Source organism: Megascapheus bottae, chromosome 20, assembly GCF_031878675.1.
Source record: "Megascapheus bottae isolate mThoBot1 chromosome 20, mThoBot2.hap1, whole genome shotgun sequence".
In the NCBI taxonomy this organism is placed as follows: Eukaryota; Metazoa; Chordata; class Mammalia; order Rodentia; family Geomyidae; genus Megascapheus; species Megascapheus bottae.
In genome coordinates, this window is record NC_143528.1 from 38,170,719 (window position 1) to 38,185,605 (window position 14,887).

General features: G+C 44.2%; 1 protein-coding gene across 3 annotated transcripts in view; it reads right to left on the reverse strand.

Moving 5' to 3' along the window:
* Positions 1-448: 448 nt before the first annotated feature.
* The window catches only part of Adra1a (adrenoceptor alpha 1A), a 68,094-nt gene continuing 53,655 nt past the window's right edge, over positions 449-14,887 (reverse strand). The window contains exons 3-4 of one of the 3 annotated variants that reach the window (XM_090353633.1): positions 5,369-5,754; positions 449-754 (exon numbers count right to left, since the gene is read on the reverse strand). In XM_090353633.1, the coding sequence (XP_090209759.1) occupies positions 746-754; positions 5,369-5,754 (395 nt within the window). In that variant the 3' untranslated portion in view covers positions 449-745. Of the gene's footprint in view, positions 755-3,180; positions 4,290-5,124; positions 5,755-14,887 lie in introns of those variants that run through there. The other 2 variants (XM_090353632.1, XM_090353631.1) reach the window with 2 other exon arrangements.

Here is a 14,887-nt window from a genome sequence, read left to right on the forward strand (position 1 = left end):
GAAGAGTTTTTAAACCTAATTAAGTCTTTTCCATAATTTAGCAATAATCACTTCTACCTTACAATGTGGCTACACTGAGCAGGATATGGAGAGAGAGACTGAGAGTAAGAGTGACAGAGGGACAGGGCAATGTCTTAATCTCCAAGCCACTTGAAAAGCAAAGTAATCATTGTGCTTTTCTGGCTTGTTTATCATTTGAAGCGAAGCATTGCTACACGACCTTGCTTTGAGCCACATTTTTGGTAAATTTTCTCTTTTTTTTGGTCTGGAACTTGAACTCAGTATCCGATTCTTTCTCTCATTGGCTGGTGTTCTACCACCTGAGCCATGCCACCCCCCCCCCAACCCTAAGTTTTCTCTCTTCAGGCCCCTTCCACAGCCTTCTTGATGGGTGTGGAGCAGCCGTGATCCACATCACGGTGGTCAAGAAGTGAGAACCCTTTCCTCCACAGAGAGGACAGGTCCGTCCTTGGCCTACCCGTGTAGCATTTGGGTCTGGGGACTTGAAGGAGCAGGCTTATGGTCACGTTGACGGGCGTTCTTTGTCCTCCGCTGACATTCTAACTTGCTCCTCCATCACCATCATCTCCAGTCACTCCTCTGTCAGGGAGCTTGGAGGGCTGGAGCCCTTTGCTGCCATTGCTTTTGGAAGGTGGCGGATGCAGCCCTGTGGAGTTGTGGACACGGAGCAGAGGTAATGTTTCCCAGCGTGCTGGGCTGGGGCTGCACCCAGGTGGTTTCGTGGTTAAAAGTCCTAGCAGTGCAAAAGAGATCAGTGACCAGTGAGTATAGTCTCCTCAGCCTTCTTTTGTGTCACCCCGAATTTGCTTAGCAAGTGTCCCTTTCCCTTTGCAGATGAGCCAAACTCTATCTCTTTGATCAAGTCAACAAAAACATACAAGAGGCAGCAACATTTTCCTTCTTTCTTTTTGGCAAGAGGACCTAAGCAGCATTACTCCCAGAAGCAACGGAGGGTGTCTGTCAGCTGTGATTAAGGAATGAACATTCACCAGTCTCTAGAATGTTCTCGCTTCCAGACTGTAACCCTGAAGACTGCGAGACCAAGAGGACTGCCTGATGGTTCACACTGCCAAGGCATGGCAGCTGAGCTGAATGGAGCATGCAGCTTTGACTTGAAAAGGAAATCCAGAAGCAAGTGGATGTGGCACAAGTTGCTACAAGTAGCAATTTACCATTTGCAAAGATTTCCCAGGTCTCTGGCACTCTTCTCTCAAAGGCATCCAGGAAAATTGTAAGCTTGATACCTTTGCTGCAACTGCTGGGGAAATACCTATGTCTCTTGCCTTCTGTCCCAAACAAGCCTGTTGCAATACAGATGAATGAGTGAGTGATGCTGTATCCATTTGTGTTTAGTTTTGAATGGATGCTTTTTTCTAAGGATTCATATTAACAATGACCAACAGCAGTCAATAACTTAAGCGCATCACCCAGGGAGTGAGTGTTCTATCCGCTTTCATGTTTGCTGTTCATGGTCAATGCAGCCTTTTCTGCTCTCACCCAATTTCATACAATCCACCCTCCTTGTAAGGCCTTAGTCACCATCTGAACCATTGGCCTCTGAAATAGCTGTGTAGTGTGATAGCTAGAATTATAGACACCAGTCTTTCTAGTGATTATTCTGGTTTGGGGTCTGGCTGAGTTGGAAATTTGGCAGCATATATGCCAAAGTTGATTGTAAGTAAATCTCCAGGTAACAAGCCATTTTTCAATTTGGGTGTGAGTTGCTGTCCTTAGAATGCACAGTGAGAAGAAAGCAGGAGTGCCGCGGGAAACATGCACTTGAGAAGTTAGGAAACTGCAACCCAAAGTTGCAGTCATGGTTCCTCCCTGGCCTTGGGAAAGCTCTTAGCTTGTCTCAGTGATCAGGTTTTTTATTTTGGAAGCAGAAATAGAATTGTTGTTAGAGGTTTAGCACCAACCAGCCCTGACATACACTAGGACCTACCTAACAGAAAAGTTAAGAGAATATTTATGTACTCCAGTGCTACAATCTACCATGGACAGACCATGGAAGCGAGTGTTGAGGGGTCAAAGGCCTCAGCATTTTGAGGTGTCAACACTTGGAGCGATGATACATGGTAGGTTGGGAGGAGGCAGGAGAGAAGTGGAAGAAAATGGATGGGTAAAAGGCTTCCCTGATCCCCCTTGCAATAGTCTGGGGGTAAGTTTTGTTTTGTTTGTTAAGATTTAAGACCTTTAAAACATACAATTAGAATCCTAGAATAATTTCAATATTTGTCTATCCTATACTGTCACATGGGTTTGTGTGACGTTTAGACAATCCCAAAGCAACTGCTTTTTATAAGATGTTAGAGGAGACATTTTAACCATGGTCCCTCAAGGCAAATTCCTCAAATTCCAAATAGAAGCTGTAAACATGTGAGTATAAATATGACAATCACTTGTTTAGCTATAACAGTTTTAGTTTTTGGCAGACTTAAAGGTAGAAGTTTTTGTGGATGAGTAAAAGAAGCTCAACTTTTATACTGTTCATCACAGTTTGTCACTAAGTTTAGAGTGACATTATCCATTTCTTATAAAATTGGCATGTTTCTACCCAAAAGCATGCTAGTGGTGGGGAAGACAAGATTACAGGTTTGTCATTCTTGAGGCATGGTTCTGGAGCAGAGTGTATTGGACCATTATTTGTTGATAACTTTATATGGAAAGAATTGCCCTGTTTTTGTCTAAGGATCAAAAGATTGTCTAGTTGTTTATTTTGATTGAAGGTGGCATTAACACTAGTTTTCTGATCCTCATAAAGTTTTCCACTGGTAAAGGTTAAATTTTGTCTATGAGGGTGTTTAAAGATCATCACTAATATGGAATCTCACTGGGCTTCTTTGCTGAAGGCACAGAATGACCATTCTTTCCTTTGAGGGAAGCCTACATCAAGGGTCATATTTTAAAATTCAATTCCTGGAAGAAGCTGATCTTAACCATGAAGTTTATATTTCCTACCAAGGCAAGTCAGGTGTGCGTACTCATTCCCTCTCCTTTCCTCTCCTCTCCTCTCCCCCCTCCCCTCCCCTCCTCTCCCCCCTCCCCTCTCCTCCCCTCTCCTCTGCTCCCCTCCCCTCTCTTCCCCTCCCCACCCCTCCCTTCTCCTCTCCTCTCCCCTCCCCTTCTCTCCCCTCCCCTCCCCTCCCTGTACCTCTCCTCTACTCAGGGCCAGGTAAGCACTCTACTGCTTGAGCACACTCCCAGTCCTTTTGCTCCTTTGGCCTATTTTTTCCCCCAGTTTTTGAATTTGGCCTGCAATTCTCCTCCCCTGCCGTCCTCAGTAGCCAAGGTTCCAGTCACATCCACCACCTTGGCCATTTTCACTTCTCTAGATGCCTGTTTCCACCCACACCTGGTGGAGCTGTTATGGGCCCTGCAGAGAGTTCAATAGTGTCTAACGTTCAGCCAGCTTCTCAGTGCCAAAGTCCAAGTTCTGCACATAAACCTGAGGACCTATTCATCTGACCAGTAAGACACTGTCCAGAAAAGCAGCTAAGAAAGCAGCCATATTCCCAATCAAACATAACCTTAACCACAGAACCCAAATACACACGTAAACTCACATTCCACTGCAGTGTGGAAAGTATCTGTCTTTTAGAAAAAATGTAAGAGAAGGAATAGTTGTGGCAGGAAAAGAGGGCAACCTTCTGAGTCAGGACCTTCACTTCGAAGGTCACCTGCTTTGAAATCCTGAGAGAAGATTATGTAAATTGAGGAAGGGGACTTAGAAATGATCAGTTTTGGACCAGTGATTTTTGTTGGAAATGACAGAGAAAACTTAGCCTATTTTAAATTCTTAATTATGAAGTGACAGGTATACTTGACTTTTTTAGAGTTCCTTCCTCATCTTCAGTAACAATCCTAGTTAATAAGGTCTGTCAAAATTTGGTATATATGAAGCAAAAAGTAACACATTCCTCAAGTTCTGGAGAAAGTGGGACTAGCAGAAGTGGGATGGGATGTCCCATCAGAAAAAAATGGGGGCTCTGTCAAAAATGTTGTGAACTCCTACTTTCGGCAGTTCTTTGGTGATCCATCAGTGTGTGTGCAAAGCTGAGCACCAGCATGTCTCACAGGCCAGGCTGTACTGGAACCCCACGACTCAGTCCAGGCCATACAGGTGAACCACATCCATTTTGCAATAGCAATGCAGGTGGAAAGAAGTGACAGCCAGTATTTTGCATTTCCAAGTATTATAAGCTCTCTGGATTTCATAATGGAATTCTAGTTTAAGAAAGGCCTTTCTAGGCCACATCCCCAAAAGGCTAGGAAGTAAAAAACAAACAAACAAACAAACAAACTGTGTCTTAGCATCCGCCCCAACCTCGTGATCATAAAATACATGGTAGACGTTTTCCTGCTGACTTTGGAGCTGCTCAAGGTCATTACTTTGTAAAAGCAAACCCTACTCTGTCATCATTTTTTTTTAAAGTCTTGTTCATGATGTCCAGACCCACAAACTCCAGAATGCTGCATGGTCTCTGAGACTAGTGTCTTATCTTTAGGGCACATGGAACAATAATCAACCCAGGCAACCAGCGGTAAATCTCACAGACCAGTGACACCAATGTGGAGCCCTGGACTTGGTGGAGTGTAAAAGCTCATTCTTACAGTAGTGTTCCAGGATATCGGTCACCATCTTACAGCTCTTCTGTCTACGTCCTCTCTTCTTACATGTCAAATGCAGCTGTCGGTAGGGTTAGCCTGAAAATAAAATTCTCCTCTTCCACCAAGAAAGAGCTCCAGACTTAGACTGTGTGCTCAACATAGTCAAGAGGAAATTACAATCCTACATTTACAGTCTTCTGGATTGTGTATGGAACTCTGTTTCCTGTGGTGTTTTCCCTGGAAAGGGTCAGTCATGGAATACAGGCTTGGAAGGATAGCTGGGGTGGGGTGGGGGTTTCAGCTGCAGGGACCTGCTGCCTATGGTCACTATGATGGTTGGGGAACTTCCTGCCCCTTCTCTCTTCTGCCTGATACTTTTCAGCCCCTCTCCATCTCCATGCCCAGGTTGTTCACTCAGTGATGCTCCTCCAGGAAGGGTGACCTGGTGTTCCAAGTAGGAAGTGTGTGTGTGTGTGTGTGTGTGTGTGTGTGTGTTTGTGAGAGAGAGAGAGAGAGAGAGAGAGAGAGAGAGAGAGAGAGAGAGAGAGAGAGAGAGAGAGAGAGATAACCTGGCATCCTTCTTCCCTCTGACCTGGCCCATTCTCTAGACTTCCTCCCCATTTTCACTGAGTGAGATGGTGTGGATCTTAATGGTGGGAATTTGGTGGTTTTCGCCAAGGCTGGGGGTCGAAGGCCTCACACAGCAGCAGACCTGCAAAAAGCTTTTACTTCTCACCCGGGCTGTGGTGCAGGCAGATTGGTCCTTGGGCACTGTAATCCTAGCAGATCCATGAGGCATGGAAGAGAAAAACTTCCATTCGCAGACCCCTTCGGTCTTGGAGATCTTATAGAAGGTCTCTCCGGATCCTACGGGGATTCGAACCATGTCCCTGCGCTGGCCTTCTGGGGTGTGGCTGGGAGCATGCAGGGTGTATCCCAGCGCGTGCTTGGAAGACTGTCTTCGGCGTAGACACTGGACTCTTAGGACGTTCTGGAAGGCCTTTTTGAATTCTTGGCTGGAGCATGGGTAGATGATGGGGTTGATACAACTGTTTAGGTATCCGAGCCAAAATACAATTTTGAAGACTGTTTCTGAGGGCTTGAACTCAGGGAAGAAAGACCCTGAAAGAAAACACACAGAATTATGCATGTTATCTGCAAGCCAATAGGTCCACTGGTGAGGAAAACATCTTTATACGTTAGAAACTCCCAAATGATTGCAGACGCATTTGTACCTCTAACATTTGCTGGTCTGACCATCCTTACTTGGTTTGTCAAGCCATCAGTGACGGTCTTAGGACAGCTCATGATCAGCAATACAGTATCACTTGATGTCTCCTTTGAAGTCTCAAAGATTGAAAGATGACCTCTTGACCGAGTAGATGATATACATTGTCCTGCCTGAATTTTAACACAAGTTGGAATACATTCAAATAATTTACATTCAAATTTGGTGACTTGAAAATACCCTTTCAGCCTCTGGTTCAGTGCTATGCACATGTAGCCAATATATTTGAATTTGTTCCCTTTTTAAAGTTTTGTATTTTGTATTTTTATTTTTTTTGTGTGTGTATTTTGTTGCCAGACTTAGAGTTTGAACTTGGGTCCTGGGCTATTGTCCCAGAGCATTTTTACCTACGGCTAGTATTCTATGATTTTGAGCAATAGCTCCACCTCAGCTTTTCTGGTAGATAATTAGAGTCTCATGATTCTCCTGCCAAGGCTGGCAAGTTTTGAATGCGATATATCTTGACGATGTCACCCCTTTTATCCCTTATCCCCATCCTCCAACCTTAGCCTTTGCTTCAAGGTTCTTAATTTTATGGGCTCTGCATGAATTTCATGGCGGCCTTTGTCCCTCTGCTCTGTGATGAGCATTTGCCATGTATTTCAATCACCATCAATGATATTGAGTTACATGGCTTGTATTTTACACACAGAGAAATATCAACTCATGAGGCCAAATAGTCCAGATAAAGTTATTCAGGTGGTCTCTGGCAGGGCTGGGATTAATATTAGGCAGTCTGATTTCAGGGCCTACGCTCTTCATGAGATCTTAAAATATATTGAATAATAATAATAATAATAATAATAATAATAATAATAATAATATATAGAAATGCTTCCTGAATCTGTTCTGGTGATTTTTAGCAGTCTTTACATGACTGTGGGTATCAGATGAACATGGCCAATTCCAGGGAAAATTCACCTTCCATTACAATGACTACTTATCATGCAGCACGTCTTTGTACCAGGGCCAGCCTTGTGATTATGAGCATATTTCACAACGCTCACCTTTCCCCATGTTGAGTGACAGCAGGCATGGATGAGGCAGGTATAGTGAAAATCAGCTTGTCTGGCCATTTCATTTCTAAATAAATCATCTAGTTGGGGGAGAATATTTTCCTTATTTGAAGAATTTTACTGAACAGCAAAAAAGAAAAAAAATGCATGAACTATGAATGTGAATGCTATTATAGTGATCTGAGAGCCCCGGAATCTCCCAGGATTCCTTCAAGGACACACTCTCTGCTTATGGAGCCCAGCTCTGTGCTCATAAATCTCACCATTTCATTTGGCCATCTGCTTCTCATTCCCTCTTTCCTTCCCTCACTCCCCAGAGTCAAGTTCCTGGGCTCTTTCTTTCCTGTGACCCACATGTTACACGCACATGGCAAGAAGTAAAGCAAGTTCTTCCCTTGCCCCACTAGAAACATCCGTTGATCTTCCATGGAACTGAGGTACAGAGTGAGAAAGAGTAAAAGAGTTTATGTTTTTAAGGCCAGGAGCGTGGCTTAGTGGTAGAGTGCTTGCCTAGCCTGCACGAAGACCCGGGTTCGATTCCTTGGTACCACATACATAGAAAAAAGACAGAAGTGGTGCTGAGGCTCAAGTGGTAGAGCTCTAGCCTTGAGAAAGTCCAAGGACAGTGCTCAGGCCCTGAGTTCAAGCCCAGGACTGGCAAAAGAAAAAAAAGAGTTTATGCTTTTAACAAACTCTAGAGCACTCTGGGCTAATTTGCAAGAACACCCTGAAGTATATGCTGGGGGAGAACTAACGTTAAGATTTGGGTGTAAAACTGGTCTCCAGCCTCAATCTTTCAGGGATATTTGCTTGCTAATACAAGAGTATGTTTGGACAGTGGCTTTTCAGATGTTGAGTGGGAGATACTTCCAGGCCAAAGACTTTTCCATAAACAGAACCATTTGGTTTATTCCACCAAGGGTGGGACAACATCCAGACATGTCTAAACCTAGTACAGATTCGCCTACTCCCAGTCTGACAACCCAACCAGGGGCAGGTGTCGGATGGGATTTACTTTTACTTGGGAATTTCTTACTCCCCTGAAAAGTCAAATGGCTTTGGCTAGGAGGGGGATTCAGAATGATACTTCCTTTAGATACTTTCCAAAGGGCGAGAAAAGAGAGCAGAGGGCTGGTTCCTTTTATGGATATTACTCCCATTCTCAGCTCGTCTTTTTTTTTTTGCCAGTCCTGGGCTTGAGCTCAGGGCCTGAGCACTGTCCTTGGACTTTCTCAAGGCCAGAGCTCTACCACTTGAGCCTCAGCACCACTTCTGGCTTTTTTCTATGTATGTGGTACCGAGAAATCGAACCTGGGTCTTCGTGCATGCTAGGCAAGCACTCTACCACTACGCCAAATTCCCGGCCCCTCAGCTCATCTTTTTCATGTGTTTTCTTCTGTTTGGAAGGGCAGCTGGAGCTGGAGGCAGGCTCAGCAGAGATTCCCATTGGAGTCCTTCATCCTGCTGTCACCCTCACTCTTCAGACATTCCTAACTCGGTCTCAGTTGAGAGAAGTCAACTCCCTACAACTTCTGCCCCAGTTGCTTCTTAGATTGGTTTGCTCTCTCTTCTCTCCTCTCTCTCTCTCTCTCTCTCTCTCTCTCTCTCTCTCTCTCTCTCTCTCTCTCTCTCTCTCTCTCTCTCTCTCTCTCTCCCTCTCCCTCTCCCTCTCCCTCTCTGGGTCAGTGATGATGATGGGATTTTAATGGACTTTGTTTTTGTCAAGCAGGTGCTCTATCACTTGAGCCACATACTCAAGTCTTATTTTTGCTTTCATTATTTTTTTTAAAAAAGGTCTTGTATGTATGTCCAGGCCAGCCTGGAGAATGATCCTCCTATTAATTTCTTATGGAGCTGGGATGACAAATGGAAATTACCACATCCAGATTTTTACTGGTAGAGATGGGGATCTCTTGGACTTTTTGTCTGGGCTGTTTTTGAACTGTGATTCTCCTGATCTCTACCTTCAGAGTAGTTAGGATTACAGGAAGGAGCCAATCCTTCTCATCTTGATGACTGGTGATACTTTTTAGAGTGGGAAGACAGCAGAAACATATTACTACCATTCCTCTCTTCATCGGAGCATGGAGAAACCAAAGCAAAAGCAGCAAAGTTAAGGATCAATCACTAGGAAATAAATTCCACTTGAGGAGTTCCGGGTGGGTTTTTCTCACTCTGGAATTCCTGAACCCAGCACAATGGGACTTCAAAGACCTGCCCTGGTTTCTGTTGTGCCCCTGATTTCTTGGCTATCACTACTGGTTAAATGAGTGGCTGGGTCTCCTTGTCCCCTGTTTCTGCCTTACCCTATATTCTATGACTTTGCTTCTCTGCCTTGAAACTACTGCTTCTTGCTTCTTTCCCACACTCTGTTTTCCTTCTGCAGTTTTGTTCCTTTGTGCATCAGTTCTGCTCAGTCCTCTTGTTTTCTCTTTGTGAGTATTACTGCTTTTCCTCCTTGATTTGTTGTTTGATACTCAGTCCTCCAGGTTTTTTTTCTCATTAACTTCGTAAAAAGAGGCAGACTTCCGAGCTACCTACATGAGAACAGGGTCTCCTGTTTTTCTTATCACCAAGCCGGTTTTACTCCTCAACAATCTCTGCCTGAAAAGGATTTAATAGCTCCAACTTTAATTTCCTGAACATGCTTGTAGGTCAGGTCATCCTTTGCATGTGAATTTGCCTAATTTAATTCTTGGGCTTTGGAAAAATCCCCATGTCCCTGGAGATAATTTCCTTCACTGAGATTTTCCTTCTGCTCTTCAGTTGCTGTAGAATTTCTGAGTCTTTCTTAATTTTCCCAAACTGGCCAGATGGACATTGATAGAATAGGTGTCCATGGTTGAACACTACCAGTAATTTCCTAACCTTTGGAAATTCAGATTCTTCTCTTCTACTGTGGAGGCTTCTAAATTCCAAGGAGAAATGGAAAGTGATGATTTCAAATGATATCTCCACATGGAGACCAATCGGGGGCGGGGGGGGGGGAAGTGGGAGGGAAACATTTGATTTCTCATTTTTGACCTGGGTTTTTTCTAGTGGACATATGGAGGGGACGATAGGATTTATTTTAGAAAAGCCTGAGTCATGACAGCCCTATTTTAGTTATGAAGTCACAACAAGGCTTTGCCTCCATGATGCTGCTAAGAAACATTTATTTATTTATTTATTTATTTATTTATTTATTTATTTATTTATTTATTGTGAGTGTTGGTCTCCTATGTGAGTTTGCTTTACCCACAAGACTAGAAATGGAGTTTTCTAATTCCAGCTCTGTGCTAGTCATTAGGGAGCCTCTTTTAAGTTCAACAATTTCTTTCGGAATCAAGGTGACTCCCAGAATGGAAGCAGAAAGTGCAGTCAATCTTCTAACCTCATGGGGTTGGTGCTTCATTTTACCTATGTGAAATCTTAACAAATCTCTTTAATGACAACTCTGGGAGATACCGGATTGTGGTTAAACACCAGTGAAGTCTGGTGAGAATGGATAGATCAGCAGTCCTTCTTTACAAAGACAGAAAAGCTGAGCAGGGAAGTGGCTTTCCCAACTCACATAGCTCTTTCATGACTAAGTCAGGACTAGACATAGACTTGGTCATTTCACTTACTTCCACACTCAGCCTTTGTGGGCTTTGAGTGACCCTGCACTGGCATGGAAAGCATTCATGGCAAGCTATATCCGGCTATCATGGGATGACAATAAGCTTTGCACACTAGCTAAGGAGAAGGAAGGTAGCATCATTAACTGCTTTATTTTAAAAGTCAGAATGTACTGTTCAGGCTTGTCCACAGCACATCACATTCTGAAAATTAGTGTATAAATGGCTTTAGAGCACATGAGCTCCAAAGAGGATGCAAATCACTCCTAAGGGGAGAAAAATCACTCTTAATTGTTTCTCAATGTCCGGCCAGTGGTCTCTCCAGCTAGTGAACATAGAAGAGAAAACAGCTCTTACACAAATAAGTGCCACGCTTTACACCAAGGAGCTTTAATGCCAAGCAAAGTTCAGGCTATACCAGTCAGCCCCTTTCCCCTGGGAAGAACATGCTCTGCATCCAATGAAGCCCCAGAGAAAAGCTGTAGGTATCACAGAGAAAGAGCAGACCCAGTTTCTTATCCTCCTGGGGTCGACCAGATGACTTAGCTATACTGTAATGACCCAAAAGAGCCACCTGTGGGCATTCTTAGTCAGCCAAACATCTCTGTGGCATCTACCTGGAATTTTCTCTAAGAGTGCTGTCTACCATGAATGGAAGCCCTGGTCTCACAACACAAGAGCCCTGGGTTGAGTATACGTCTTTGCATGTGAGGGTATTTCCTGGGGAGAGCTCCAATGGGCTTCTCACTGTGGTCTGTGGTGACAGCAAATATGGCTAGGTTTGGATCTCAGCTGGTGAAGACAAGCAGCATCTCTAGTTGCTCGCTTTGCTCAGCCTCTGTGTCCCCATGAGAGTACCACAGACCAGTGGACATGATTGCAGTGCCTCTCTGGAAAGGTCTCCCTTGCTCTCTCCTTCCTTTAACTGGGGCTGAAGCTATACAGTGCTTATCCCAGGTTCTGAGTAAGGGAGCTGCTCCCCTGAGAATCAATATGTTGAGTTTTTTCTGAACATTCTGATCATAAATGTAAATACTAAACAAGGTGAGACACAGCAGAGGTGAGGGAGGGCACAGGGGGCAAGGACGGGTGCACAATGTGTGCTGTGTGGACATATAGCATTAAAGGGAACAAGACCTGGCCCATGGGGCCTGCCCAGTATGAGGTAGAGGGCTCCCTACTCTTCTGGGGTGGATGGGTGGCCACTGTTGTGATATCAGTGTTCCTGCCATCACAGTCAAGGCAAGAGCCCATGTTGGGAGATGTTAAATTATCCCTCACACTTCTGCAAGAGGCACAGTATTCTTCAGGATCTTCTGGCTGGCTTAGGAAACTCAGCATGGCAGTAATTCTATCCCAGGGTATCAAAGATGCACACTAGAGCTCTTTGTAAAGGTCTTCCTGGTCTGGCTGCAGGGGCTGGCCTGTAATTCTAGCCACTGGAAGATCAGCAAGATTGCACTTCAAAGCCATCCCATATAAAGAGTTAGTGAGATTCTATCTCAATAAGCCAAATGTGGTAATATGAGCTTGCCTTCCAGCTTCATGAGAGACCATAGACAGGAGGATCAAGGCTTGAGGCTGGCCCTGGGAAAAACTTCAAGATCCTATTTAAAAAACAACTAAAGTTTTTTTTTTAAAGGGTAGCTGGTGGGATCAAGTGAGAGAATGTTCATAAGTGTTTAGCAAGTGTGAAGACTGGAGTACAGCCCCAGTACCACCATAACAACAACAACAACAACAACAACAAGGCTTGTCTCACTGGCCTCTTTGGAAAAGAGGGGGCTATTTGCCATAATACATGTATTAAGCCAAAACCCCGTAGTAATTTGGCAAAGACAGGATCCTGCTGCATGGACCCTTTGAGAACATGCCTCCTTAGAGACACTTCCTTGTGTTGAAGAAATAATTCAACACACTCAAAATAGAATCATTTCCCCTTAGGAAGCTCAGGACAAAGCTAGCAATTGAAGTCGTCATGTTCTCTTATGTCCTATTTCCTTAGAAAGAGTCTCTTTCATCACCTAGCTTTTCTTTCTTTCTTTTCTTTTCCTTTTGTGCCAGTCCCGGGGCTTGAACCCAGGGCATGGGCACTGTCCTTGGACACTTTGTGCTCAAGGCTAGCCCTCTGCCACTTGAGCCACAGCACTGCTTCTGGCTTTTTTTGCGTATGTGGTTCTGGGGAACTGAACCCAGGGTTTAGTGCATGCTAGGCAAGCACGCTACCACTAGGCCACGCTCCCGGCCTGACCTAGCTAATTTTTCAAACATTGTTGTCCTTATTCGGGCCACCATGGCCTCGTGAGTCTCCTGTCTCAATATCTTCTCATCTCCACATGAAGGGTTCCTGGACCACACAGCCTACGGAAGTGCAGTCCTCAGCCCACTGCCTTCTATGGCTCGGTTCTCTTCCCCTTTCGCTAGGTACTGAGAAATGGCTACTTTTCCCAAGAGCACTTACTGCTGCCTTCTTTGCTTATTTACTTTTTTGTCCTTAAACTCGGAGGCAGAATTTTTTGTCTTTTCATTTCACTGCCATCTCCTCTACACCTATGACACTGCATAGCCTGTAGTTGGCTCCTGGCACTCAAATTGTACAAACGCCATCAAACCTCTATGATTTCAGTCTTTTTTAAAGATACGCCCTGCTTATGATTCTTTATACCCCTTCATGGTGTTGCACACAATTCCCAGAGAATGTTTGTGGAGTCACTGGATGACATTTGTTGTGTTGCTTCAACAACTCACAGCTGTAAATATAGTCTTAGAGGAGCGTCCGTCCAGCTCACATTCCTAAAGTTTATCTTCCCCCGCTTCACAATACTCATATTTCCATGAAAATAAGACCATTTGCCACAGAATTTTATATGGTTAAGTTGCAGGCACTTCATAAAATTATTACTTCCAGTACTTATAAAGGCATTTTACAGAGTCCCCGGGGAAGGACTGAAGCCTGTAATTAAGACATGATAGCTCTCATCTCGTCTCCTATTTGTGGGACCTAAGCCCTTGGCCAAACACCATCAATCCAAAGCAGTGACATAAAGGACCAAAACCGGTCTTCCAAGAAGGAAGTGCAGGACTGCAAGACTTCTGCGGGGATCAAGCCCTTTGCATTCAGCTGAATGGCCGTGGCAAGTCCAAGTCCGGATTCTTGCCAGTCAGGTCACGGGTGAGCTGGCTGATGTTTATGTAGAAGAAGAGTGAAAGAGGCACAGGCAAAGGGACTTTTAGTTCTTCCCTGCTGTGCAAGATGCCTAATCCATACCTAATTCATGACAATTTCCCTACTTGGAAATGACATACCAGGTCCTTTCAATGGCCACTCGGTCATCCACAGACAATGTCTCCTGACAGAGTATTCACTTCCAGCAGTCATGGCTGTCTGGGTTGAGGACAGGAATCTGCAGAGCAACAACTCGAAGCTCCGGTGTGTACACAAGCCTCCCCTAGAAGCTTGGGGTAAGATAAGCGCTAGAACTTGGGTGAGTCTGCAACATTTCTCTCTAGCCCTGTAGGTGACCTGTCCCAGCCTTAAACTAGACCTCTGGCAAATGTGGATGATGTTCTAACAGAAACAGCAGATTTATCCAGAAATTTTTTTTGTCAGTCCTGGGGGCTTGGACTCAGGCCTGAGCACTGTCCCTGGCTATCCTCAAGGACAGTGCTCCACCACTTGAGCAACAGCACCACTTCTGGCTTTTTCTGAGTATGTGGTACCGAGAAATGGATCCCAGGGCTTTGTGCAGGCTAGGCAAGCACTCCACCACTAGGCCATGCTCCTGGCTTCCTATCCAGGAATTTTAACAGCTCACTTTACAAATAAAAGATGTCATTTTGGAATCTACACGGTGGTTTCTTAATACAGGTGGGATCACACCAGTTTTAAAATACTGAAAGTGATCGGGGAAATTTACCCTTTCATTTTAAAAAGCAGTAGAGTTCTGTTTTTTTTCCAATTTGAAAAATTCATTTATGTTTATTCTTTTGTGTAGCAAGGAATTCTATATTCTATATTTGAATATAACATCATATTTGCTCATAAACAATGTTACACATGGACAGAAATTTCTATTTGGAAAACAGAATTGAGAATCAGATGTTTGAAAACATTTAAATGATTACTCTGAAGCCTAACTCTACCTAAGATAAAACAAATGGCTTACAATCTACCACTGTCTGTTTCAACTTCCTGGCTGCCATCAGGTGAATGCTTTGCTTTATACCCTTCCCTCCCCTGCTGGGCTGGGATTTGTAACTGTGATCCCAAATAATCCTTCCTCACAATTATTTCTCTCAGGCATTTGGACAGCATTGAAAGAGATGTCTACCGCAGAGATCAGTCTTAGTGT